The sequence below is a fragment of the Saccopteryx leptura genome, chromosome 3 (assembly GCF_036850995.1).
Source record: "Saccopteryx leptura isolate mSacLep1 chromosome 3, mSacLep1_pri_phased_curated, whole genome shotgun sequence".
Lineage (NCBI taxonomy): Eukaryota > Metazoa > Chordata > Mammalia > Chiroptera > Emballonuridae > Saccopteryx > Saccopteryx leptura.
Window position 1 is genome coordinate 91236327 of NC_089505.1, and position 27127 is coordinate 91263453.

General features: G+C 55.5%; 1 protein-coding gene across 1 annotated transcript in view; it reads left to right on the top strand.

Moving 5' to 3' along the window:
• Positions 1 to 26611, top strand: part of DISP3 (dispatched RND transporter family member 3) — a 42808-nt gene extending 16197 nt beyond the window's left edge. The window contains exons 2-21 of the mRNA XM_066375068.1: positions 2433 to 3501; positions 4267 to 4486; positions 7295 to 7431; positions 8332 to 8466; positions 9000 to 9160; positions 10507 to 10646; positions 11233 to 11381; positions 11614 to 11775; positions 12621 to 12782; positions 14489 to 14602; positions 15248 to 15384; positions 16849 to 17033; positions 18979 to 19109; positions 19184 to 19356; positions 20189 to 20315; positions 20804 to 20949; positions 23103 to 23262; positions 23810 to 23923; positions 24314 to 24480; positions 25331 to 26611. Of these exons, the coding sequence (XP_066231165.1) occupies positions 2436 to 3501; positions 4267 to 4486; positions 7295 to 7431; positions 8332 to 8466; positions 9000 to 9160; positions 10507 to 10646; positions 11233 to 11381; positions 11614 to 11775; positions 12621 to 12782; positions 14489 to 14602; positions 15248 to 15384; positions 16849 to 17033; positions 18979 to 19109; positions 19184 to 19356; positions 20189 to 20315; positions 20804 to 20949; positions 23103 to 23262; positions 23810 to 23923; positions 24314 to 24480; positions 25331 to 25693 (4149 nt within the window). The 5' untranslated portion in view covers positions 2433 to 2435 and the 3' untranslated portion in view covers positions 25694 to 26611. The remainder of the gene's footprint in view (positions 1 to 2432; positions 3502 to 4266; positions 4487 to 7294; positions 7432 to 8331; positions 8467 to 8999; positions 9161 to 10506; positions 10647 to 11232; positions 11382 to 11613; positions 11776 to 12620; positions 12783 to 14488; positions 14603 to 15247; positions 15385 to 16848; positions 17034 to 18978; positions 19110 to 19183; positions 19357 to 20188; positions 20316 to 20803; positions 20950 to 23102; positions 23263 to 23809; positions 23924 to 24313; positions 24481 to 25330) is intronic.
• The last annotated feature ends 516 nt before the right edge of the window (positions 26612 to 27127 follow it).

Here is a 27127-nt window from a genome sequence, read left to right on the forward strand (position 1 = left end):
ATTACCTGGCCTCAGTAGTCACAGAGTGCCACTCCTGCTGCGGCTCACCCAGATGCCAGGGGAAGGAATGCAGACATTCCTTCTTAATGGGGGGAAGTCTCAAAGTCACATGATGAGAAAAGCATGTGGGATGGGAGATACTGTTGAGGCCATCATTAGCAAATATAATGTGCCATATGGGTTTTAGTTCATGGCTTTTAGGGAGAAGCAGCCTATATAAAAATAGTAGCTGTCATTTCCTAAGCACTTATACCTACCAGGTGCTGTGTACATCCTCCTTCCAAGACCTCTGTGGTGACTACCACTAGCCCCATTTTGCAGATGAGAAGACTGAGGCTCAGAAAGGTTACACTGCCTGCCCTAAGTCATACAGCTGGGATTTGCACCCAAGTCCGTCTGCCTCCAAAGCCATAGCTCTTAACACTGACTGCTACACTACCTCTCCCTCTCTATCCCTAAGTAATCTCCTACCCACCCCCCTACAAAGTGTGATGAGAAACTTACACAAGCAGCTGGGGGTGGGGTGGATAGGGTGTCCAGATCTGAGAAGGCTTCTTGGCAGAGGTGACACTGAGGAAGGCCTTTAAAGATGCTTTATATTTGGACACCTGGGCTAGGAAGTGGCATTCCTAGTGGAGTAGCCATGGAATACAGGGACCCCCACATCACCTAAGGAGTGCTGCTGTGACCCACCCAGAATCTTGGCCTTTGACCCCATAACACACCAACACATTGTCAACTGATATACGCTGAAAGGCAGGCTGAGACTGGGGAGAGGGTGGATGGACTTAGTCCCCAGAAAAAGTGCCAAAATGGCCCCTGCTCCTCTCCACTATATTACCATCAGCTTCCCTTGAAGGCTGGGAACGGGGCCCAGGCCCCCACACACACCTACCTCCCACCTGCATGTGCAGACTTCGTTTTGCTCTTTGGAGATGGAGTAAGTGTAGGAGCCACGTCTGGCTCACACTCAGGAGTTTCTACTAATACAGATCAGGCCTCTGTGCAGTTAGTATCCCTTTGTCATGCTCCCTTTAGGGCACCACAAAGGGTAAGTTTAATTGTTTCATTGATAGCAATCTTGCATATTACAGGAGCAGTTCTCACCCTTTCCAGGCCTCTCTCCTTTCCAAGTCTGCTGAGCCCTCTTCCTCTCCCTCCTACCCTCACACCCCCTTGCTCACTCTGTTAATCTCTTCCTTTTCCTATTTGGGTCTCTGTCTCCCCCCGCCCCCAGTTCCCCTCTCTTCTGTCTCTACTCTCTCCCATGTCCCATCTCTTTGTCCTGTTTCCCTCCTTCCCCCTCACCCTCTCTTCCCGGACAGACTGTCTAATTGAAATAGAGCACTCTAGAGAATGTTAATAGGAAAGGCAGCATTAATTAGCCAGCCCTGGCATAATTAGCTTCCTTCTCTCACTCCCTGGCATCTAACTTGATAATGAATCTCTCCCTGTCCAAACAGTAGGCAGGACAAGGAGGACAGGCCATGCCCAGGGATGCCAGGAGGCCTCCTGCCTTCAGGCCACCCTGCTGGAGTCCTTAAGCTGCCCAGCCCAGCCCTCTCCTGCCAGGCCCTCCTGCTGCTTGTTCCCAAGTCTTAGGGAGACAGATGCCTGGCCCCTGCCTTTGCCCAAAGCTTTGATGTCGCTGGAGCTGCATGTTAAGTGGCCTGAGCCTGACAAACAGTGGCTGCAGCTGCGGTGTCCCATAGAAGGGGTGGGGGTATTGAGAGTTCTTGAGGAGAGCTATGACCACAGCTAGTCCTGGCACAACTGCATGGGCAATGGCTGAGTGCATTCCAGTCCCCAAAGGGGGGCAAAGAAATCTGTTTATGTGACAGATGATAACTAATGTACTACACAGACCGCGGAGCGCTTCCAACCTTGACCCTCCCCACAATCATGTGAGGCAGGAACGGCCACCTGTGTTTTATAGACAAAGACTCTGAAGTTCAGAGAGGCTCACTGTCTTGCCAACATTTAAACTACCAGGACCCAAACTAGGGTCCATCCCATTCCAAAGATTTACCTTGATACTTCTAGGTATTTTATAGTTGTTCATCAAATAGAAGTAATTGTAATGGAGTCACACCTCACATTGGCCTTGAGTTCTAAAATCAGAGAATGCAGCAAAAACTGGGAAATCGAAATTTCCCTCAGCTGTCCCTTACACGGGAGGAATATCTCCTGTTGGCCACTGGGCTGTGATTTTCCTTTTTCTGGGTCCTTAAAAGCCACAATCTAGTTGGGGGTAGTGATAGGGCAAATGGTGTTTTTCTTTTTGTCTTGTGGACATGTGGTTGAGTTCAGTTGGGTTAAATGCCTGCCTGATGCAATTTCGTTGTAGTATTTGTACTTGGTTATGACTGGATGGGGTTAACACCCAGGGCGGGTGATTGTAGCCAATGCCTCATCCTCTCCCTTTTCTGTAGGCTATGGACTCAGAGGATGACCCATTGTTGCAGGATGTGTGGCTAGAAGAGGAGCAGGAAGAGGAGGAAGCAACGGGTGAGGCCTTTAGGAGAGCCCAGAAGCCAGGGCCCCACGCCAGGGCAGGGAGGCAGTGTTGCTGGCGGCACTGGACCTTGCCCTCCCGGCCCCCGGCCTCGGGCTTCTGGAGTACCTTGGGCTGGGCCTTCACCAATCCTTGCTGTGCGGGCCTTGTGCTCTTTCTGGGCTGTAGCATCCCCCTGGCCCTGTCAGCCTTCATGTTCCTCTACTACCCACCACTGGACATTGACATCTCCTACAACGCCTTTGAGATCCGAAACCACGAGGCCTCCCAGCGTTTTGACGCCCTTGCGCTAGCACTTAAGTCCCAATTTGGGTCCTGGGGACGCAACCGGCGCGACTTGGCTGACTTTACCTCTGAGACGCTACAGCGCCTCATCTCAGAGCAGCTGCAGCAGCTGCATCTCAGCAACAGCTCACGAAGGGCCCCACGCTCCGTCTGCGCTGTGCCACAGTGTGGTCCAGGACGGAGGTGGGACACATCCACTGCCGGGAAGCCAGCAGCCAATCGGAGTGGGCGTCTTCGACGCCAGTCTGCCCTGGCAGCCAACCAGAGTGAAGCCCCATTGAACCAGGGGCTGAACAAGAATGGGCAGCGCCAAGTGGGCACTGCGCCTGCCGTGGCCAATCAGAGCCGGGCCCGCAGGGGCACCTCGCGCTGGGACTACTCTCGCTCCTATGTGAGCACCAATACCCAGACTCACGCGCACTGGCGCATCGAGCTCATCTTCCTGGCACGTGGCGATGCGGAACGCAACATTTTCACCAGCGAGCGCCTGGTCACAATCCACGAGATTGAGCGCAAAATCATGGACCACCCAGGCTTCAGGGAGTTCTGCTGGAAGCCCCACGAAGTGCTCAAGGACCTGCCGCTCGGCTCCTACTCCTACTGCTCCCCGCCGAGCTCGCTCATGACCTACTTCTTCCCCACTGAGAGGGGCGGCAAGATCTACTACGACGGCATGGGCCAGGACCTGGCGGATATCCGGGGTGAGCTGCTAGGATGTTGTTGGGGGGGGGGGGGGGGAATAGGGCCTGTAGTGGGCGGGGTTTGAAGCAGCCTGGGGGTTAGGGCTTGTAAACAGTGGGGCTGAATGAGATTAGCTAGGTGGGGTAGATTGGCAGGGTTGACTCTGGGTTCAGTACTTTTGAGGCTGGTGGGAGGAATGGGGTGGGGGGACCTGGCTGTGAGGCGGAATCAGGCTGGGGCTGAGTGCTGGGCAGGCTTGGGCACCGTGGAAAGAAGGGTGGCTAGCAGGGCTGGGTTTGAGGTTGGTTAGAGGGAAGCATGGGTGTGGGTACAGAGAACCAGGCATCTAGTCAGAGGAAGATAGGGTAGTGGCCGAGGGTGAAGGAGGACCAAGGTGGAGTTGGTTTGAGGTGAATTAGGAACGGAACTTGAAGGATGGAGCAAAGCCAGAGAATGGCTGCAGGGGGTGGGGTGGCTTTGGTGTGCCTTTTACGGGGGTGGGAGGGGTAGAGGTGGGGGGGGGAGGTGGGGCTTGGAATTAGCTGAGATTCAAACAGAAGCGAAAATGTCAATTTAATGGGAGCTGCCTGGAAGGCAGGTTTGGGAGTTCTCTGAACCATCATCACTCCGTGTCCTATTAGAAACAGTTCAAGGCAGCTTGAGAAGGAGTTCCCCAGTTCCTTAGAAGGGGTGAGATGTTGAGGAGGGTCGGATGACCTTGACGGAGGGCTGGTGGGAGTTGACCTGCTGAGCTCCTTGACCCTCTCCCACCTCTGCACCTGCAGGTTCCCTAGAGCTGGCCATGACTCACCCTGAGTTCTACTGGTATGTGGATGAGGGCCTCTCTGCAGAAAACCTCAAGAGCTCCCTCCTGCGCAGTGAGATCCTGTTTGGGGCCCCCCTGCCCAACTACTACTCTGTGGATGACCGCTGGGAGGAGCAGCGGGCCAAGTTTCAGAGCTTCGTGGTCACCTACGTGGCCATGCTGGCCAAGCAGTCTACTAGGTAGGAGGTCCAGCCACAACAGTGTGCCTGTCTGTGTGTATACCAGTAAAGGGCTATGTTAGGGTAGGGAATTGATTTCCAGGGGCTTCTTTCTCCTAAGCCCCAGATCCCCTTTCCTGCAACCTTTTCCTAGGAAGTCATTCTTCCCAACTCAGGGACAGAGCCAGATATATCCTCATTATCCCTCTGGCAGGTCAAAGGCTCCTTTTCTTGGTCATCCCTAATGTTTGGTGAACATGACAACTCTGGAGGAGGTAGGAAACCCCAGGACTCTTGCCCTGGAGGTTTTGAGTATTGATTTTCTCCTGCTGTGGTGCTAGTGGGCTTTCTGGAAAGAATATTAACCAGGGATTAAGGAGTTCTTTCTTCCTCTAATATCCAGGGGCATAGTTGACAAGTCACTTCACTTCTCTGGACCTCAGTTTTCCTACGTGTATAATGGGGATGAGGAGTCCTGCTACCCTTTTGGAGTCAGGAGGAAATGGGCTGAGAGATGGGATGCTGGGTGCTTTGGGCAGTGGGTACTTTGTCCTCCAAATCTCAGGATGCGTGTCTGAGAATACAACTGGGCCCCGTACCCACCAGCGAAGGGCATTAGGTAGTTCATCTGTCAGTCCTGCTTGGCAGTAACTCCAACGCCTCGAAGTCCCCTGCCCTGCCAAGTTAGCCCTGGGCACATTCCTCCCATTACTCATCGTTTACATCGAGCTACTACTGGAATGATCAGAGCTAACATTTATTGAGCGCTTGCTCTGTGCTACACACTGTTCTAAACCCTTTATACACCATCTCATTCTCACACCAACCTAGTGAAGGAGGTGCCCTCGTGTTTATCTTCCTTTTACAGTTGAGGAAATGGAGGCATACCATAACTTAGTACGTCATCCAAACCTAAGAGGTGGAATGGGATTAAAATATAGACTTTAATTCAGACCCCCACCCTTTGTGTTCTCTATGCCAGTTGCTTTCTGCAGAGCTCCTCCCAGCCCTGCGTCTTAGCCAGGCAAGTGCGTTTGTCCGCTAAGACCCAGCCTGGAAAGCTGCTCCCTGAGGCTGGGTGAAATGCCCTCTTCACCCTGCCAAGTCCCCTTCACCCTCAGGCAGGCAGGAAAGAGCCTACATGGGCTTTGGGGTCAGATCCCAGTCATTCCGCTCAGCTGTGTCAGTTATTTCACATCTCTGAGCTACAATTTCATTGTAGCCCTTGCCCAGCTGTATTCTAGCTGTTTAATTCCTTGTCACTCAGTGGGCAGCCCTCAAATCAGCAGCACACGCAGCACCTGGGGGCTTGTTAGAAATGCAGGCTCTCCGAATCTCCAGGCCTTCCTTAGACCTGCAGGGTTTCCAGGTGACTTGTTTGCGCATTAAAGTGTGAGGAAGTTCTGGTCGTAATTATGTCTCAATAGAGTGCGAGTTTGTTGTTCCTGGCTCCTTTCTCTAGGCGTAGGCCCTTGAACAGCAACAGGAACACCTTAATAGGTGTTCTGAGGGATGGGTGGATAGATGTATGGAGGGAGGGAAGGTAAAGGAGGAGCCCTGAGGGAAGGTACTTGCCTGGGTTGGGAAGCTTGGAGGGGCTAGAAGGATCTTCAAGGATTCAGATACCAACAATTGCCTCTGCCTAATATATTTAGCTGGTGAGGCAAAACCCCTGCCCTGGGTGATAAACCTCTCTTCCCCTTCCTATCCTCCCAGAGTTTCAAGAGTGGTAACAACCAGGACCCTTATAGACTTGACTTAGTACCTCCTTTTACATTAATAAAATCTTTTTTATTATTCTATTATTGGTTACCCAAGGGATGGCACCATGCACCTTGACTTATTATTACAGAATAATGCAAATGATCACTTTTACTGCTTCCCAGATAATACTAGAATCTTAGAATATAGTTCGCTGCATTTATAACCCTTCAGCCATTTTGCATTTTTGTTGCATGCATTTTAATTCTATATACATTTTAAACCTCATAAGACATTACAGGATTCACTTGTATTTACTCACATGTTTACCTTTTCTGTTGCTCTTCATTACTTTCTACAATTTTATGTTTCCCTCTGGGATCATTTTCCTTGTATCTGAAGAACTCTCTTTAGTGTATTTTTTTTTTCTTAGTGCAGGTTTGCTGGTCGTAAATTCTCTTTTGTTTACCTAGAAAATATCTTTATTTTACCTTTATGTTTGGAGTATATTTCTGCTGGTATAGAATTATAAATTGGCAGTTATTTTCCTTTAATACATTAAAGAATTAAATTCATTGTGTTCTGACTTCCATTGTTTCTGTGGAAAAGTCAGCTGTTAACCTTTTTGTTTCCCCTTTGAATGATTGTCTCCCCCTCCCCCCCCCAAAGCTTCTTTTAAGATTTCTCTTTGTCTTTGGTTTCACCAGTCTCACTATGATTTATGTAGGTGTGGTTTTCTTTGTTCTTCTTGGATGCACAGAACCATTTGAGTCCGTGGGTTGGTAACTTGCATCAGTTTTAGGAATTCCCTGGCTATTGTCTCTTCAAATATTGCCTTGACCTCACTTTTTGTCCCTTTTCCTTTTGTGATTCTAATTACACAAATGTTAGTTCTTTTCACTGGGTTTCATGTGTTTAGTATGCACCTTTCTAGGTTTTTCTTTTCTATTTTTTCCCCGTTGTTTTGGTTTAGATAATCCAGTTCACTGGTCTGACTTCTGTTGTATCTAATCTGCCACTTATGTGGATAGCTCCTGGTCTTCCCCCAAGGGTTGACAGCCACCTCTAATCCACTTCCATCTCTCTCTCTCTCTCTCTTTCTCTCTCCACGTTCCCCCTTTCTCCCAGCAAAGTCCAGGTTCTCTATGGAGGGACAGACCTCTTTGACTATGAGGTGCGCAGAACCTTCAACAACGACATGCTCCTGGCCTTTATCAGCAGCAGCTGCATCGCCGCCCTCGTTTACATTCTCACCTCCTGCTCGGGTAGGACTTCTCTGAAGGTCTTGTCTCCTCCCAGTGTGCCCCTATCTAGACAAAGCCTTCCTTCTCAAGAATGCCAGAAATAGTCCTCAATCCACCATGTCAGAGCTAGTGGTGAGGAGTGCTCAGAAATCACCTTTCAAGCCCAGGTAGGTAGACTGAGGTCCAGAGACAGGGGGGCCTTACCCAAGGGCCTCCACTCCCAGGACCTCACACAGTTTAACCTTTTGCCCTTTGACCATCTTTTTCTTGCTGGTAACCTTGTTTTGGGGAGTCTGGAGACTGGACCCTCATTATGGATTATTCTGTAGCCTGTTTTACAGTCCCAAGTCAGCCACACTTGTCCCCGTTTACTTTTCCAGTGCCTCCTTCCCACGTACTCTGCTTCTTACTGGGTATACAGTCAGACCTCTCTATTGCCCAAGTGAACGAAAGATTGGTGATATCTTCAAAAATGGGAAAGACATTCATTCATTCATTCATGTAAAATATTAATTGGGCACCAAACTATGTGCCCAATGCTCTAAGATGCCAGGGATCCAATGATAAATGTCACAGACACACTTCCTACCCCCATGGAACCTTTATCTACTGGGGTGACAGGTGTTCAATAAATATATAATGTTCGTAATTTCCTGTTAGCCCTTGAGATAAGTTCTGCAAAGATGAGGGCCCATGAGTAAACTGCCTTATTCAGAGACGGCTTCCTCCGCCACTCAGACGTCTGGCCTGGCCCCTTCTCTGGGCATGGAGAACTGTGCCAGGCATGGACGAGGTGGTGAAGGGTACCCCACAGTGGGGGCAGGTCTGAGGCAGGACCCAGCCGGGGTCATGGGCACTAAAGGCGGTGTGTGTTCCATGGGGTCTCCCTCACTGTATTCCCTGCCCCCTTGCCCCACCCAGTGTTCCTGTCCTTTTTTGGGATCGCGAGTATCGGCCTCAGCTGCCTGGTGGCACTCTTCCTGTACCACGTGGTCTTTGGTGTTCAGTACTTGGGCATCCTCAATGGCGTGGCTGCCTTCGTGATAGTAGGCATTGGTGAGTGGCGTCCGTTGACATAGCGATGGGTTTCTCACTTGAGAACTCCACCCCAGAAAGGGCCTCCTCTCTGGATGCAAAGCCTGGCTTCCATGGAGTCTCCAGAAGGTCCCTCTCAGACCTCAGAGCCTTGGAGTATGGTGGGGGGTAGAGTATGAGTGGTGGGCAGATCCCTGGAATATGGTGGGTAGAACCCCCAAGGGTTGGGAGGAGCCAGTGGATGTGCTGGGTAGAGGTTAGGAATCGTGGAGAAAGTGCAGGAAAGATGGGGAGGAGGCAAAGATTTGGAAGAAGGAGGCTGGCTCTGGGGCTGGGCTGCGGCCATAGAGCATGGAGGATGGGGTTTGGATCTTGGTCGAAGGAGCCAATGTCAGATGGGTCTTTCTGAACTCCAGTCAAAGAAGCAGGATTCCCCGGGAGCCTGACCTCTCAGGGGTCCTCTCAGGGTTGGGCTAGGCCAAATCTGGTCTGATCCAGGAGACAACAGAGTGATCCTGAGCCTGTCCTTGCTGGCCCGGAACTCCCTTCTGTAGGTGTGGACGACGTCTTTGTGTTCATCAACACCTACCGCCAGGCCACCCACCTGGAAGACCCCCAGCTTCGGATGATCCACACCATCCAGACGGCAGGCAAGGCCACTTTCTTCACCTCCCTGACCACGGCCGCCGCTTACGCCGCAAATGTCTTCTCCCAGGTGGGAGGCCACCCTCTGTCCCCGCCCCGGCCTCCCCGTTTCTCCCATACATACCTGGCCCCTGGTCTCTGCTCCTGCCACTGCCCCTTCTCTTGTGGACACACAGCCTTTGCCCCAGGTTCTTGGCATGTCTGTAGAGTCCGTTTTTGTTACTTGTCACCATTACCAGATCTTAACAAATGGGAAAATAATAATAATACAAATAATATTTATTATTGTTGTTCATTAAGATTAATCTAGTATCTGCCCTGAAGGGGATTTGGCAGTTTCCAAAGCTCTTTTGTATTTAGTACTTGGGATATACTTATGACAAAGGTATCATCACATCCCTATTTTCCTAATATATAATAAACTGAGGCCCAGAGAGGTAAAGTGACTTCCCCAATATCACACAGCTGGTAAGTGGTAAGCCTGACCAAGTCTCAAGACCCCTGAACTCTTTCCACCTGCTGGCTTCATCCTACATTGTCACCACTCACTCTGACTGTCCTCTCACTGGCCCCATTGCCCCTCGGGCTTCTGAGTGGGGCTCAGGAGAAGGATCTGAGTGTGGGCCAGGATATCGGTGCTGATAGAACCTGAAAGGCAGCGAACCTGCCCACGTCTTTGACAGATTTTCTCATCTGGGCTGAGTATTCCATCTAGAAACCACCAGATGCTTTGGAATTATCCTGGTCTCCCTAGAGACCCACATCCAGGAAACAGGCAGCGCTGAGTTCAAATCCACCTCCACCATTTACTGGCTGTGTGACCTTCGGCAGGTTGTTTAACCTCCCTGAGCCTCATTATCCTCATGTGTGCCTTATGCAGGGACTGAAATGAGATGATTGTCGAGGTGTTTCACAAACAGTGAAGGCTTGTCTGCTTATTGGCTACAGTTTTCTGATTGCCCCCCCCCCCCCCCCCGTGCAGGTCCCTGTGACACTTCCGGAGCACACCCATAGCTCCGAGGCCCCCAGCTCCCTATTCCTGTCATGTGGCAGCATTCTCTCCTTGCCCACTAACACGTGGCTGGTCTAACGGGGTGTGTCTGACCCCCAGTCATATGTGTGGTGACAGCTATCAAGTATTTGCTCTATGCCAAGAACTGTCCCTAGCAGTGGGCTGTAGTAGAGACAAGAGCCTTCACTCCGGGCGTGGGACTCTTCCTCCCCTTCTGTGTCCCTTGGCACCAGCCCTCGCCCTCCGACATCCTCCTGGGCCAATGGCTCCATCCCGGCAGCCTGGGCCTCCTCCTCCTACCTTAGAGCAGTCTGGGGTCCTGAATGCCTTCAGCTGCAGAGTCCACGGGCTCCTTGGGCTCCAGGACCGACCAGCCCCACATCCTCCTACCTCTCCATTGCCAGATCCCAGCCGTCCATGACTTTGGCCTGTTCATGTCTCTCATCGTGTCCTGCTGCTGGCTGGCTGTGCTCTTCACCATGCCTGCTGCCCTGGGCATCTGGAGCCTTTACATGGCACCACTAGAGGGCGCCTGCCAGACCCGGTGAGCTGGGCCGGAGGGGTGAGGGGGTGGCCTGTCTTCTCCCTAAACATCCACAACAGGCCCCTTTTGTTTGCTGTTGAGCTCCTTTTATACGCCCAGTCCTATGCTGGGTGCTACTGCAGGGACAAGGCACGAGGAAGAGAACCTTGTGGGGTGGTTACCATTTGTGAGCGCCTGCTGTGTACCAGGAGGTGGGCAAAGCACTGGGTACTGGTCATCTTGATAGCTCCACCACAGGACCCTCCTCCTCCTGGTGTCAGAGCCCCGGGCCACATGCCAGAAGAGGTGTGAGTCCCCTGCTCTGGTCACCTTGATGCATGAGGGACTGCAGGTTGTCACCCCCCCTCTCTGGGTGATGGCTGCTGTCACTATTTGTCTCCCCAGAGGAATAATGGCCCCTGAGGGCCGTAGGGGAGATGGCACCAGAAAGAACTCAGGCAGAGATTTCTGGAAGTTTGTGAGACTATCCTGTGTGTGAGGTCAGCGGCAGTGTGATACCTGGTTTGTGTGGTAGCCGGGACCCTGGCCCACCCTCCCTGGACATCCAGACCATCAGGGCTCACCCCTGCCCCCATTCTCTCCATAGCTGCCACCAGAAGTGTGGCCGCAAGAGCTCCCTGCACTTCCCCGGGGACGTGTTTGCCATTCCCGAGCGGGCTGGGGACAGCCCTGCCCAGGGCCCTGTGCCCTACCTGGATGATGACATCCCCTTGCTGAATGTAGAGGAGGAGCCAGGTAAGGCCTGGAGCAGGCCTGCCCCTGCTGAGACCTGGGGGTGGCCTCTGCCGAGGGAAGTGACTCTTGACAAGATGCTTTGAGGACAGGCTGGGCCTGCGGCAGGGGCTGGACGAAATGATCGGGGGGACCCCAGCAAGCATTTGGGCTTCCCCAGAGAGGGTGGAGACTGGGGTGGGCTTTGACCAGGTCTGGGCCAGGCCTCTCACCAGCCACTGCTCTGCCCTGGCAGTGTCTCTGGAACTGGGAGACGTGTCTCTGGTGTCCATGCCCCCCACGGGCCTGCAGCCTGCCCCTGACAGGGGCGGCCGGGGGCAGCTTATTGCTCAGCTTCAAGAACTGTTACACCACTGGGTCCTGTGGTCAGCCGTCAAGAGCCGCTGGGTGATTGTGGGTGAGTGGGCTCCCCACCCTCCTTCCCCTCTGTCCTGTAGCTTCTACCCAGTGTCAGAGTGTGGGGCACAGGCTCCCCCAAAAACATGTGGGCATTGGGAGCCCACCCCATGCTGCAAATGAGCCAAAGGTCAGAGAGCTGGGCTGGCCTCCCTCACTCGCTCTGAGCCTCACCTCCTTCCCATGTGGCATGAAGCTGGTCTTCAATAGCCTTTGTTTATTGAGCACTTTCTATGTGCCAGTCATCGTGCTAGGCAGTTACAGCAGAGCGCTCAGTGTTTGGGCTCTGGAGTTGGACCAGCTTGGCTGAGTGGGACTCCTAACTCTACCATATGCTCATGTGTGACCTTGGCTCTGCCCTTCTATCTGAGCCTGTTTCCTGTCCTGTGACAGAGGGTAAGAATAGGATCTGTCTCATCAGGCAGTTGGAAGGAACACCGTAGTGCCGGTAAAGAATTTAGCCCAGGGCATGGCAGGCAGTCAGTGCTCAATAAACAGTAAGTGCTATTGACTATTATTACTGTTATCATCAGCAACAGTATTTAGGGTTGTGTATAAACAACTGGATGAGCCAGCTCTTTATAAACTAAGTGCTCTAAGATGGTGGCTGGTTCTTGTCTAGGAGTGTGAGCTTGTAGCTTATCGTCTGACTCCCAAGTGACGCATAACAACCAACCCATACCCCTCCCCTGAGCAAGCTTCACCCACAGGCTGGCATGCTGGGATCGGCCCACTCCCGTGGGAGCCCTTCCCCCTGCTCCTCCAAAAGGGAGCAGCTCTTTGCTGAGACCCTAGAGGCATCGCCAGGGCCCCAGCTCTGACAAGTGCACTGTCCTTCCCTCCCAGGGCTCTTTGTCTCCATCCTCATCCTGTCCCTGGTGTTTGCTAGCCGGCTCCGCCCCGCCAGCCGCGCCCCCCTGCTCTTCCGGCCGGATACCAACATCCAGGTGCTACTGGACCTCAAGTACAACCTGAGCGCTGAGGGCATCTCCTGTATCACCTGTTCAGGTGAGGGTTTCCATCCAGGGGTCTCCTGCGGGCCCCTGCTCTATCTGGAGTCCAGATCTCAAAGGCCTGAAAGATGTGAGACCCACACTCGGTGTTTCCACATGTCATTAAACAAATACTGGGGGTCAGTTGCCCGGCTCTAGGGAGACCACAGTGGGTAGGACAGGCTTTCCAAGCTCAGGGAGTTCATTCCAGTGCTAGAGGCCAGCCTTGTCATAGTAGATCTGAGCTATGATGGAGGAAGGACAGAGTACCTGGGGAGCTCAGTATCATGGAAGGCTTCCTGGAGGAGGTACTGTCTAAGCGGAGACTCAAAGAATGGAAAGAGGTTTACCTGGCTAGGAGGGAGAGATGGTGGGAGCTGGAGCCATCATGCTGATGGTGGCAGTGGAGTCAAGACCTATTCAGGAGGTGAAATCCATAGGACTGAGGGACAGTGCATGTCAGGAATGAGCAAAGAGAAGAGAGAAAGATGTCTCTTTGCCTCAGAGGTAACCTGGGCCAGGCTCTCACTTTGCAGAGGGAAGCCTGAGGTCGGGGGTCGGGCCAGGGGAAGTCGACCCAAGGTTGCACAGCTCTGCCAGGGCAGTTAGAAACCAAAGGAGAAGATGCTTGGGCGAACGCGTCCAGCTCCTGGGAGATTCGCTGACTGCTGTAATTGCCTTCATCTAATTAGGGTGGTGTTCAGATTCACTTGGCCTTCCCCTTGGTAATGGCATTAGCCAAATGCATGATAATTGACTGCAGCTCAGAGAGGTGCCCGAAGAACCCCTCCTAAATTGGAGCCAGCCCGGGCCACATCCTCGGCTCCTCTCCTGCCCTCCTGGGCATACAAATTAAGTGCCATTGTCACTGCCGCTAAAGGGCTCCTGCTGTCCCTCAAGGCCTGGAGGCCAAGAGCTGCATCCACTCCCATTTCACAGATGGACAAACCCCAGGATGATCCTGAAGTTCCTAGAGGCATGGAGAAGGGCCAGGACCCTGTCAGATCCAGCCCCCAGCCTCTTTTATCTCTTAGCTCTCTGGACTGCCTCTTAAGGGGACCCATTCAGACTAGAACCAAAAGAGCTTTGGCTCTAGGGGCAGACAGGACTGGGTCCTAATGGGGCTCTGCCCCTCACTTCCTGTGCTGATCCTGTGAGCCCCCAGAACCTCTGCTTCCTTCCCTGTCAAGTGGGATTCATAACAACGACCTAGGATTGCTATGAGGATTACATTCTGGAGGGTGTGTAAAATTTCTCTCTTTAAAAAACAAAACTCAGCAGCAGTGCTCGGCCAAAACAGGCAAGTCCCCATCACCTCTGCTAGCTGGTGACATTCCATTTCTAATTGCTCCTGATAAGTGCTCTAATTGAGCAATTATCACGAGCTAAGTGCATGAGAGGCAGCATCCCACGTGGTCCCCAGCCACTGCCTGCAGGTAGTGTCTCATGCCATTTGACAGGAAGGAGCGAGACCTGCTGAGTCTCACTCACGCTAAAGCTTCAGACTGTCTCTGGCCAGCAGGTGCCTTTCTCCTGCCTTAAAACTCCTGTAGATTCACTATTTGATGTTTTCTCTCGGTTCTATTTCATTTCATTCAGACCCCTGACACACCCTCTCCCCAAGCTGAAGGCCCTCAGTACCGTGTCCCCTGGGGTTGTCGCCATTCCCTGCCGGGCCCAGCCAGGGCGGCTCTGCTGTCCCTGACCCAGCTCGGGGGTTAGGTCTGTTCCAGGAGAAGCCCCACAGCCTGCAGAACAACATCCGGACGTCCCTGGAGAAGAAGAAGCGGGGCTCAGGGGTGCTGTGGGCCGGCCGGCCGGAGGCCACCCTGCAGGGTCAGTGCGGAGTGTGGGCTGCCTGGTGGGAGTATTGGGAGAGCCTGCCCGGTGCGAGGGGGGGGGCCTGGGTGGAGGGTGCATTAAAGTCCCCTGTGAGACAAGAACCTATGTTCTTGGTTCACTGTGGCAGGGCTGGATGACGGGTGGACTCAGGGTGAACCGGACCCTCTCCTAATGTCCCCAGCCAGAACTGTGGGCTCCCCTCCTGCCATGCTCCAGCCTAGCCTGGAGCCTGCCCTGTGCACCAGATCCATCCTGAGTGGGGAGGACAGGGGTGTCCTCATGCCGGGGTCTCCATCAGAGGTGGGGCACGAGGACATGTCTGGGAATTAAGTGCCCCACAGGCAGTCCTGTGTGACCAGGGCCAGCCCCACTGTTCACACTGTGCTTGCATCATTAGCGACACTACCTCTACCCTAGTCCATGCCAGCACATCACCAACTTACTGTTGCTGTCACTCCCTCCACCCATGCCACCAGCCCAAACCGGTGGCCACCGCCTCATCCCCCACTACCCACACAGCACCGCCACCACCAAGGTCAGGGCTCAGCCCCTCGGACAGCAGAGGGAGGACTACTCCAGGGTCAGGGGAGCCTGTCGAGGTAACTGTCTACCCCCATCTGTCCCTCGTTTGTCCCCCAGACGCCCCAGGCACCGTGTATGTCTCCAAGGTGAAGAGTAAAGGCCACCTAGCTGTCTACAGGTTCTCCCTCAATGCCAGCCTGCCTGCCCCTTGGCAGATCGTGTCCCCTGGGGATGGGGAGGTGCCCTCTTTCCAGGTAAGCCTGGACTGTCGTGAAAGGAGCCACCATTACCAGGGGAGAGGGCCCTCGATGCCACACTGGTGGGCACTGGCCATGTAGGGAGGGGGAGGCCGGGTCTGTGAGGTGGGAGCTGCTGCAGGCAGATGAGGACCCTTAGCCAGGTCTGCGGTAGGGACCTGTAAAGTGGTAAGAGCATGGGCTTCTGAGTCAGTCAGTCCTGGGTTCGAATCCTGGCTCTGCCACTTATACTTCTTGGGTCTTTGGGCAGATGACTTAGTCTCTCTGAGCCTCAGTTTCCTCATCTGTGAAATGGGGATATGAAAAGAACCAGTCAGGGCCCTGGCCGGTTGGTTCAGTGGTAGAGCGTCGGCCTGGCGTGCAGGAGTCCCAGGTTCGATTCCCAGCTAGGGCACACAGGAGAGGCGCCCATCTTCTCCACCCCTCCCCCTCTCTTTCCTCTCTGTCTCTCTCTTCCCCTCCCGCAGCCAAGGCTCCATTGGAGCAAAGTTGGCCCGGGCACTGAGGATGGCTCCATGGCCTCTGCCTCAGGCGCTAGAATGGCCCTGGTTGCAACAGAGCAACACCCCAGATGGGCAGAGCATCGCCCCCTGGTGGGCATGCCGGGTGGATCCCGATCGGGCACATGCGGGAGTCTGTCTGACTGCCTCCCCGTTTCCAACTTCAGAAAAATAAAAAAATTTAAAAAAAAAAACCAGTCAGGGTTGTTGGAGGTACATGAGTAAGGCCTGTGTGTCCCATAACATCTGGAATGTAGTGAGTGCTCGGGAAGTGGTAGCCATTAGTTAGGTTGTTGTGCATGGCAACTGCTGCAGCAGCCCAGAGAAGGGCCTCCAGAGGCCAACCCCAGCCTCCAGGTTTTCCACCGCAGGAGTCATTTGTGTTTCTTTAACATACTATACCTTCCCGCTGACACTTAACACGTGGCAGCACATTTGTCCATTTGAAAGATGAGGTGCCCATGTCACTTCCTGACTGAGCCTTTGCATTGCTGTTCCCGCTGCCTAGAAAGCTCTCCTTCCCCCCAGAGCCCTGTTCTGGCCATCCTTCCTGGTCTACCCTTCTCTGCCCCTGCCCATTTATCCTGTGTCTTATCACCAGGATTGTTTAATTCCTGGCCCTTAAAAGAATCTAAAGCCATCATAATTGGCGGCAGCCCTTGAGGGCAGGGACCAATCCACCTTGCCCACTGCTGTATCCCCAGAGCCCAACTCAGGGCGGCAAGAATTAATGCTCACTTGAAGGCAAGACTGAGGCTCAGAGAGGGAAGGAAAGATTTGCCCCATCTTTGAACTCGAACTCAGGCTGCCTGCACCTGTGCCCAGGGCTCTATCCTCCACTCTGGGGCCTGGGTGCTGGGTGGGACATGCAGAGGAGGGAGGGGACAGAGCCTGAGGCCGGGCCCAGGCCAAGGCAGCCTCCCGGAGTCACATGTCTTGTCTCTGTCGATCCACTGCTTAGGTGTATAGAACGCCTTTTGGTAACTTCACCAAGAAGCTGACCGCTTGTATGTCTACAGTAGGGCAGCTCCAGGCGGCGAGCCCCTCCCACAAGTGGATGGTGACAGCCTTGGCCTGCGACACCAAGCGGGGCTGGAAGTTTGACTTCAGCTTCTATGTGGCCACCAAGGAGCAGCAGCACACCCGGTAACAGAGCCTTGCCGATAAGCCTGTTTCCACCCACCCAGGCCCCCTACCTCCTTTCCTCCCTCTCTCTTTCTCTCTCTCTCTCCCTCTTTCCTTCTCTCTCTCTCTCTCTTTCTCTCCCTCCCCCCTCCCTATCTATCCCTCTTTATCCCTCAATGCCAGCAGGTGCCTTTAAGAAACCTATGTCAATTTCCACACGTGTTCATATATTTTTCTGCCCAAGATAGGGGAGTGGGGAACACGAGCAAAGCGGATGGCGGGCGACCTGCTCCCCCATCTGCTTCTCTCCCTCTTGATGGGGCACAGTGACCACCTCACTGTCCCTCAGCATGCCAGCAGCTCCCCTCCCAGGGCCTTTGCCTTTGCCGTTCCCTCTGCCCAGAATGTTCTTCCCCAGCTCCTCATGTGCTGGACTTCTTCTCAGGATTCAGGCCTCTGCCCAGACGTCCCCTCCTGGGAGAGGCTGTCCCAGAGCAGGGCTCCCTCCCTCATTTAAAATAGCCGCCCCGGTCCCTCCCCTACATCACTTCATGCTCTCTCTCTGGCCCCATCACCACCTGGAATTATAATGACGTGCTGGCTAGTCGCCTGTCTCCCCTCAGGAGCATGGGCGTGTCGGCGGTAGACACGTAAATGTCGGTCCATGCGGTGTCCCCAGCGCCTAGCACAGTGTCTGGCATGTAGCAGGTGCTCCATAAACATTTGCTGAGTGAATGAACAAATGAATGAATGAATACACTCTGATTTCCTCTCCAAGGCACTTAGCCACTCTCAATATATATAATTAATTCAGAAAATAATGTCCCTCCTCAGACTATAAGGTGACAGCGGGGACTGTCTGTCATGTTTACCCACTGTGTGGTACTCTCAGGCCCTGCCTATGCCTGGCGTGAAGTAAGTGCCCAAAATACTTCACTGCATTCTGCACCTCAGGGGTCTTGAGCCAGCTGGGTTTCATCCCATGGTCTGGGCCAGGGCTCCACATGCGTTCATCCATCAAGGCCATAGCCGCCAAGAACCTCCGCTTTCCTCCATTCATTCATTCTACAAGCACTGAGCACCGCCTGCGTGCGGCCCCGTGCGGGTGCTGGGGACACAGTGATAAACATGACAGCTGTGACCCTGCCCTCTGGCTGACTAGGGGGAGGCAGCCGCTAACAAGTCAGCTGCAATATCGTTACACATGATGACATGAGCTCTGACAGAATGAGCCAGGCTGCTGAACAGTGCAGGGCCCTGCACTGGTGACACCTGGGGCCGTGGCCACTGACAGCTGGCCTCGGGACATCCAGTCCCCACACAAGGCTGAACTACGCTTGGGGCAGAGGGGTGAGGCGTGGAGGCAGGGAGTGACCAGGACGGACTTGCTGGGCCCTTCCAGCCCCGTGCACCTTGGCTCAGAGAGCGGAGTGGCCCCTGCCTGCCCTCCCCTGAGCCCGGGGCTGGGTGTGCTCTGCACATACACAGTGGCGACGACTGGGGTCAGGCTTTCTGCATGAGCTTAGAACATTCTAGAAAGGACCTTGAGCTACATCAGGTAGCTGTGCTCACCAGTGGTGAACAAACTGACCATAGAAGCCTTTCTTCCAAACAGAAGCTTGAGTCTCCATAACTGTGGGGGTGGAGGAGCTTCTGAGCATGGAGGGACCCCCAGGGCTGGCTTTGGGGCCCCTCGGTTAACTCTTGCACCCCCTAGAGGGAAGTTTGGGACTGCTGGTCTCCTTCATGCCCCAGGTAAGGAGACACCAGGTGGGGCAAGAGCCTTGAGCTGGCCTATACAGTGGGCTTGGGCAAGGTCTGGACCACGACCAGCCTCCAAACCCAGCCCCCAACTGGCGTCCACATCCCTGTGCTCCTCCAGCCCCTGCACACGGCTGTGCTAGCCTCACTCCCCGAGTCCTCTGGGACTCCCCAGCCTCAGTGCCCACCTCCCTTGCCTTCGCAGGAAGCTGTACTTTGCGCAGTCCCACAAACCACCCTTCCACGGGCGCGTGTGCACGGCGCCTCCCGGCTGCCTGCTCAGCTCCAGCCCCGACGGGCCCACCAAAGGCTTCTTCTATGTGCCCAGTGAGAAAGGTACACGTGGGGAGACCGCAGTGGGACTGGGGGGCTGGACCCCACCTCCGGTACAACCATGACTTTCCCTGCAGGGCCCAGGGCCCGCCTCTCGGCCACTTTCGGCTTCAACCCCTGCGTGAACACAGGCTGCGGGAAGCCGGCGGTGAGGCCACTGGTGGACACGGGGGCCATGGTCTTCGTGGTCTTCGGCATCGTTGGCATCAACCGCACGCGGCAGGTGGACAACCACGTCATCGGAGAGCCGGTATGTGCGCCCATTCTGGGCAGATGCTGAAGGGCCCGACGAACCAGGAGTGCTGGCCAGGGAGCCACCCCCCCCCCCCCCAGCACCCACGTGCCTCAGGAGGCTGGACAGGGCCACCACGGCCCCAGGGTTTCATTTCTCTTGAGGACCGAGCAGAGTTGAGTGCTCAGAATTACCCAGGAATCTGAACACATCTGGGGCTGGGGTGGAGACGAGGGCAGTACACATGAGTAAAACCGCGTGCCCTTCCAGCCGCCGCGTTCCCGCCCTGTGCGGCCTCCCTCCCCTCGGACGTGTGTGTTCCATGCTGGGCCCTGGGGCGTTTGAAGGGCGAGGAGCTGACTGAGGGGGCTGTGACGAGGTGTGTGCCTCGCACGTGATGGGAGCCGGGCGTATGGCCAGAAGGACAGGCCAGGCGTGGGCACGATCGTGTGGCTGCCTTGGGAGTCAGTCTAGCTGGGAGCCCAGGATCAGACACAAAGTGATTTGGGAGCCAGGTGGAGGCAGAACAGAGCAGCCTGTGCAGTCCAGACCGAGAGACCACAGGTGTCCAGAGGAGGGCAGGGAGAACGGGAGGATTCGATTTGCAGAGGGAGAGGGGAAAGCGGGAAGCCCGGGAAGAGCGTTGGGTGAGAGAAGGAGGCGAGGCGAAGGGGGCCTGTGCGGCGTGGGCAGTTGGGAGCAAACAGTGCGACTGGCGGTGGGCTTGGGTGGGCACCATAGGTGACCATGCACGGGGCTCCAGCTTGCCGGTCGCAATGGTAGCAGGGACCTGGGACTAAGTTCCCGACTCACTGAGCGGCCTGCGCTGCCTTGTGTCTCCTTGGGAAAGGGCAGCGTCATCTATGACAGCGGCTTTGACCTCTTCAAAGAAATTGGGCACCTGTGTCGCCTCTGCAAGGCCATCGCAGGGAACTCAGAGCTGGTGAAGCCAGGCGGGGCCCAGTGCCTGCCCTCAGGTGTGTGGGGGAGCCAGCCCTCAGCGGGAGGGGGAAGGAGGGACCCAGGGGTATGTACTGACATGTGTCTGTGCGGGAGTGTCTACGCTGCGGTCGGGGAATGCTAGCATTTGTGTACCTTCCAGGAGAGAGTGGGCTCATGAGTGTGAACTGGCCCAGAGGTGCCCGTGTGTGGTGGCATGTGCAGTGTGTATGGACACACCTGCAGGAGTAGCTTTTCCAAAATCGGGAACAGGGGCTGGCCCCTAAGTGACCAGGGATCCCCCAGAGAGGGCATAGATGTGTCGTTCTCCACCCTGAGGGCAGATGGGTGTTGTAGGTTCCCAATGATATTGCCAATGGTTACACACACTTTAAATCTGGAGGTTAAAGGGAGGGCGTGTGCCCCCCCCACACACACACATACACGCAGATGGGTGAGCACGTGCACGGTGGGAGGGAGGGGTGCTCTCTCAGGTAACCCTCACTCCCTCTCCTCCTCCCCGCAGGCTACAGCATCTCCTCCTTCCTGCAGATGTTGCACCCCGAGTGTAAGGAGCTGCCCGAGCCCAACCTGCTCCCGGGACAGCTGTCACATGGGGCCGTGGGCGTCAAGGAGGGACGCGTGCAGTGGATCTCCATGGCCTTTGAGTCGGTGAGCCCCTGGCAGCCTCGCGCGTGTCCCCTCTGATTCCTGGCCCCTGGCCCTTGTCCCAGATCAGAGGGGTTGCTATTCAGAGGGAGCTGTGAGGCCCAGAGAGGTGAAATGGATTGTCCAAGGTCACCTGGTTCATGAACAGCAGCATGGGGTGCTGTGCCAGCCATCTGACTGCAGAGCTCTGCCTTTCTACCACGCAGGCTGCCAGCCAGCCCCCAGCACCCTCCCTGCCACCTGCCCAGGGCTGTGTCCTTGTGCAGCCTCTGAGCTGCAGGGGCTGGTAAAAGAGCAGGATGCTCCCCTCTGCCACCATGAGGGGCCTCCCCCGGTTGGGGGGTGGTCCAGAAGCCAGGGGACTGGCCATCCATAATACCTCACTGCTTCCTCTCTCATCCCAGCGCTCCCTGGGCTCTGCCCAAGGAGGCACACCTGTGCGTGCGCACACACACAGGTGCACAGACACACAGGTGCACAGACACACACACACCCCGCCCTGGACACCTGTGGGCCTCGCGGCCCTGGCACTGTACCGCACGAGGCTGCCCCAGTCTGCCCCTGCTGCCTCCGTGCTGAGACCTGGGGTCCAGTCCCGCTCTGATCCCGGCATGCTCTGTGTCCTGGAGCAGGTAACTCCTGCCTGCTGGCCTCAAGTTCCTCCTCTGAGGAATGGGGTCACAGATCCCCCCTCCTCTGACGGCCATTGAGAAGAACAGGGAGATCACGTGAGAGCATTGGGGAATAGGAATGGTGGTGACGAGGGGACAAGACGAAGCTGATGCTTGTTCTCTGGCCCCCAGCCCTGCTTTCCTTCCCACCACGTGTGCCACTTACCACACAGGCTGCCAAACCAGCGGCCACCAGCGAGGAGGGCCCAGAGACCTTCCCAGCCCCCGATGAGCCCCAGGCTAATGCCGACACCCATTCAAAGCCCAGGAAGTTTTTTTTATTGTAAAATACACAACATTAACCATCTTGACCACTTCGAAGCATATCGTTCAGTAATATCAAGTGTATTCGCATTGTTGTACAACTATCACCACCATCTATCTCTTAACCTTTCATCTTACAAAACTGAGACTGTCCACATTCAGCACAACTCCCCCTTCCTTCCCCTCCCCCGCCCCTGGCAGCCACCACCCTCCTGTCTGTCCCTGTGATTGCGCTCCTCCTCTAGGTGCCTCGTGTAAGTGGAATCACTCAGTATTGGTCTTATGTGTCTGGCTCATCTCGCTCAGCGTAATGTCCTCTAGGCTGACCCACGTTGTAGCCTGTGTCAGAATGTCCTTCCTTTTTAAGGCTGAAGCCACAGATAGTTTCAGAGAGGAGAGGATCCCTGCTCAGGCTTCTCCGCACAACGGGATGTCACTTCCAAGCTGACCCCTGCCAATCCTCGGATACACGTGCGTGCACAGACACACTATAACTTGTCTGTGCTGGTTCAGGGGTGGGGGGCAGAATTGGGTCAGTGAGACAGTAGAGGGAAAAGTTCCAGAGTGGGATGAGTGCCGGGTCTTTACCATCCCCTGAACAGCTAGCTCCTCAGAACTGGACACTGTGAACCAGACAGCCCACTCTCTGCCTTCCTGTTCTCACAGTCCAGCCAGGAGATGGGCCAGTTGACGGGCAGTAACAAGAACTGTGATTCACAGGCCAGAGTTCAGGTCCCCTCCTGCTTGGGGGCATCTGGCCATTCTCTGATCCTGAATTTGGCCACTTAAAAAGTGATAGGTTACTTTCAATGTTTCATGCAGAGAGCCCAGAGGATGCCCATCTTGAGGTATCAAGGAAGGCTTCCTGGAGGAGATGGAATGGTAGTGAGCCTTGAAGGATGAGTGGGAGCTGGCTTGCAGACAGAGGGTGGAATGCAAGAGCAGGGGAGCTCTGCGAGCAGAAGTGGCTTTGTTGGAAAGGAGCAGGGACTTTGGTTGCATTGGAATCTGCTGTTGCTGTATGTAAGAACCACATGTGTCCCCAGAAGCTAGGGGGAAGTCATCTTGGATTGGCTCACTCTTCACTCCCACACACAACACACTTCATTCACAGGTGGTCAAGGACTGGCTGCATCTGCCCCAGAAGAGACCAGCCATGGCCTGGGAAGGGTGACTGGGCCACAGCCACCTGCCCATCTCACTGGCTCATGTCCCCCACAGACCACGTACAAGGGCAAGTCCTCCTTCCAGACCTACTCGGACTACCTGCGCTGGGAGAGCTTCCTGCAGCAGCAGCTGCAGACATTCCCCGAGGGCTCAGCCCTGCGCCGTGGCTTCCAGACCTGCGAGCACTGGAAGCAGATCTTTATGGAGATCATAGGCGAGCAGCAGCCCGACCCCTTGCCCCCCTCACGCCCAGGGCCCCAGTGGGGTGGATGGAGGCAGCGGGAACGGGCAGGTGACCAGGGCAGGGAGGGCATGCCGTGGTCTCTGAACCACACCTGTCATCTTCTCAGTCCTGGCCTAGATCCTGGAGAAATGGGTATGACCAGTGGTCGGGAACACCAGTCAGCCAGAGTTTGGGTCCCCTCCTGCTCAGGGGCGTCTGGCCATGTAAAAGGAATAGCAATGACCATTATGGTGGTCATTCTGAGCCCATCTCAGTGCTAGGCCCTGATTTGAGTGCCTGACCCATTACCTCTTTAAACTCCAGATGAGGGCTATGGGGTAGGTACTGTTATTACCCCATTTTATAGGTGAAGAAATGGAGGCTCAGAGAGGTCAAGTGGCTTTCCCAGAGTGACACAGCTAGAAATGACTGTGCCCATTGGTTTAACCCCAGTGACCTCTGAACCATGGGGGTGAGGGAGGATTGTGGGTGCTCCACCCATGCAGCCCCGCTGAGGACCCACCCTCTTGCCTCACAGGGGTGCAGAGCGCCCTGTATGGCCTGGCCCTCTCCCTGCTCATCTGTGTGGCCGCGGTGGCCGTGTTCACCACCCACGTGCTGCTCCTGCTGCCTGTGCTCCTGAGTATCTTGGGTATGTGGGCTGGGGTCATACCAACAGGCTCTCCCAGCCCTGAATTGTCACGTCTCAGTGATGGCTTCCTGGCCAGCCCCTCCCTAACCCCTAGCAAAATGCCCCTCTCCTCGGTGCCATCTCAGTGACAGTCATTCATGGGAATCTGCCCCACAATTCAGTCCCCAAGGTGAGCCAGATCTCACTGGGTATAGCCTTCAGCCAGTGACATGTTGCTGCACCTGGGTCCCCCGGCTCTCTCTGGCCCTGTCCCTCCTGCCCTCAGAGGCAGGGGCTCCACTCTAGACTTCACCCCATTCCCCAGGGGCCCTGTGAATTCACCTGGGATCCCTCCAGGACTGTGGTGGCACCAGGGCTGAGCTGCCTCCCTGCTGTCCCCTGCCGCTGCAGGCATCGTCTGCCTCGTGGTGACCATCATGTACTGGAGTGGCTGGGAGATGGGCGCCGTGGAAGCCATCTCCCTGTCCATCCTGGTTGGCTCCTCTGTGGACTACTGTGTCCATCTGGTTGAGGGCTACCTGCTGGCCGGAGAGAACCTGCCCCCCTACCAGGCCGAGGTGAGCACCCTGCCTGCCCTTCTCCTCCACATGGATCCTTTCCTGCCTCCATGCAGCTGACCGACACCCAGGGACAGCCAGACACCCCCCGCCCAACCCCCAACCAGGCTGTGTTCTAGAAGCTGTGTTTCCAGGGCTGATCTCCTGGATTTAAGTCTTGTGGCATCTGCCCCAAAGCAGCGCTCCGGTCCCTGGTGGGTCCACTCCCCTGGCTTCCCTAACTGAGCATGAGGGGTTGGACCAGGTGACATCCAAAGGTCTTTCCTGCTTCTTGGCTCCCTGAGTCCGAGTCTCATTCTGCAGTCTGGGGAGCAGGGCCGGGCCCTTCCTTCATGACCCTGCGGCCACCAGCTCGCTCTCTGTGGTCTAGTGAAAACATACCCTTGACTCTATGCCAAAAGCAGCTCTGCATCTCCTAAAGTTTTTGGTTTTTTCCTAATGTTGGCGTGAAAACATTCATAAGTATGTAAATTAAATTTATACATTTAGTTGCTTTTGGCCAAAGGAAGGAAATGAGTTCCAACTAGGGCCCCCATTTATAAGGACCTACCATGCAGATCATCAGCATCCTGGTTGTCATAGCAACATTTAATGTGCCCCCACTCTGTGCTGTGAGCTGCTATAAGGGGACCCATCTCATCTTTGCCCCAACCCTGTGGAGTAGGTGCTGTAATTATCCTACTTACGGAGGCAGAATTGGGGGATTCCAGGGACAGAGCTGTTTTGAGGCACAGGGGTGTGTGTTTACCCAGCGTCCAAGCCCCAACCCAAGCCCGAGGCGGGGGGGGGGGGGGATCTCTGCGTCACATCAGGTCCCCCAGCTCCAGCTTCTGCTCTCACCCGCACCCAGGACGCCCACTCGCAGCGCCAGTGGCGGACGCTGGAGGCGGTGCGGCACGTGGGTGTGGCCATCGTCTCCAGTGCCCTCACCACGGTCATCGCCACGGTGCCCCTCTTCTTCTGCATCATCGCCCCATTTGCCAAATTCGGCAAGATCGTCGCACTCAACACCGGTGTCTCCATCCTCTACACGCTCACGGTCAGCACGGCCCTGCTCGGCATCATGGCGCCCAGCTCCTTCACCCGGACCAGGACTTCCTTCCTCAAGGCCCTGGGCGCCGTGCTCCTGGCGGGGGCCCTGGGGCTGGGCGCCTGCCTCCTGCTCCTCCGGAGTGGCTACAAGATTCCTCTGCCCAACGGGACCTCCCTATAGCCCTGGCCCTGAGTCCTGACTTGCTCTCTTGGTCCAGCGGGTGGGGAAGTGATCCCAGAGGCACTTTGTTTCCCAGCTCAGCTCCAACTAGCTGTGTTTCCAGGCCTGGGCTTGAAGGTGGCCCTCGCCCGTGTGGGAGTGGACACCCGCCGTGTGGCTCACACTGCCTTCATCACAATGCCCAGCCAGAGCTGGGTGGAGACACCGGCCGCCACCCCTGCCCTGCCAGGTTGCTGGCAGCTGCACTGGGTCCCCCTCCCCCCTTCCCAACAGCTGAGAAAACCAGCCCTCCTCCCATGCTCGGTCACCACGGAGGTCAGGTTATTTGTGCAGGGGGTCTCCCTCTCACTGCCTCAGTGCTTACAACAATTTTCTGATGTGGGTGTTACAGGGGCCCCCATTCTACAGGTGTGAAAACTGAGGCACCAGGAGGCCAAGGGACTGACCTGTAGCTGGGTCAGTGGCAGAGCCAGAGCTACTTCCTGAGCCCAGTGCCTCCCTTGGGGACTTTGCAGGAAGAGCAAGCACAGTGGGTTCAAGGGCAGGGACATTGTTCCCCTGCCCTCCCCCCCTCCCCTTCAGCTTTACCGTGGCCAGTGCTGGTCCTGTGGTCTTCCCCAGGCCTTTTGGTCCTGACCAGAGAAGACAGAGGGGCCAGCCTGAAGTTCTGCATGTCCTACCCTCAACCCAGCCTCAGAGGGCCTTTCTGAGACCCTCCCTGAGGGCTTTAGGGCCCCAGCACAATCTTCCTTAGGGACCCGCCATCTCCCTCCCCTGACTGTGGGGGTGGAACTTGGGGGAGGGGCACAGCCCCTGGGAGGCGAGCGGGCCAGGCCGCTGCCTGCTCACAGCAGATGGTTTCTGTTAAGTGAACTGAAACTGCAGACTACCACCGTTAACACGAGAATTTTAAGCATCGTGGCTCTGTCACATTCTTAAAATTGGAATAAGTTAGTGTTTGCATGCTGCCCAGCCAGAACCTGGGCAGGAGGGGGATGGAGGTGGGAGAGGGTGCCAGCCCCACTGTGGCCCAGGGCCGTGGAGTGCTCTGCTGGCCCAGGGCAAGGCCACAGGCCTTTGGGGTTCACTAGATGTCACTTTCTTTAAGGGGCTCACCTGGCTCCCCAGTTGGGACATTTTCACATGCCACTGGTGTGCCTGGTATTACGCTGGGCACTGACCTTTTGCCTTGGGGCAGACATTGTCCACTGGGCTTCAGGAAGCTGGGCACAGACTGAACTGGGAGTGAGCCCTGAGGATGGGAGAGATGCCATCAAGGGTGGTCTCTAGGCCAGCTCACCAGGTCCTCTGTAACTGTGAAGGGGGGTGATGATGCACGATATGTGCACCACCGTGTCCCCTGCCAAGCGCATACCTGGCCCCAAGTAACTGCTCAGTATCTGCTGAGGGAATGTCAGACCTGTAGATCCACTG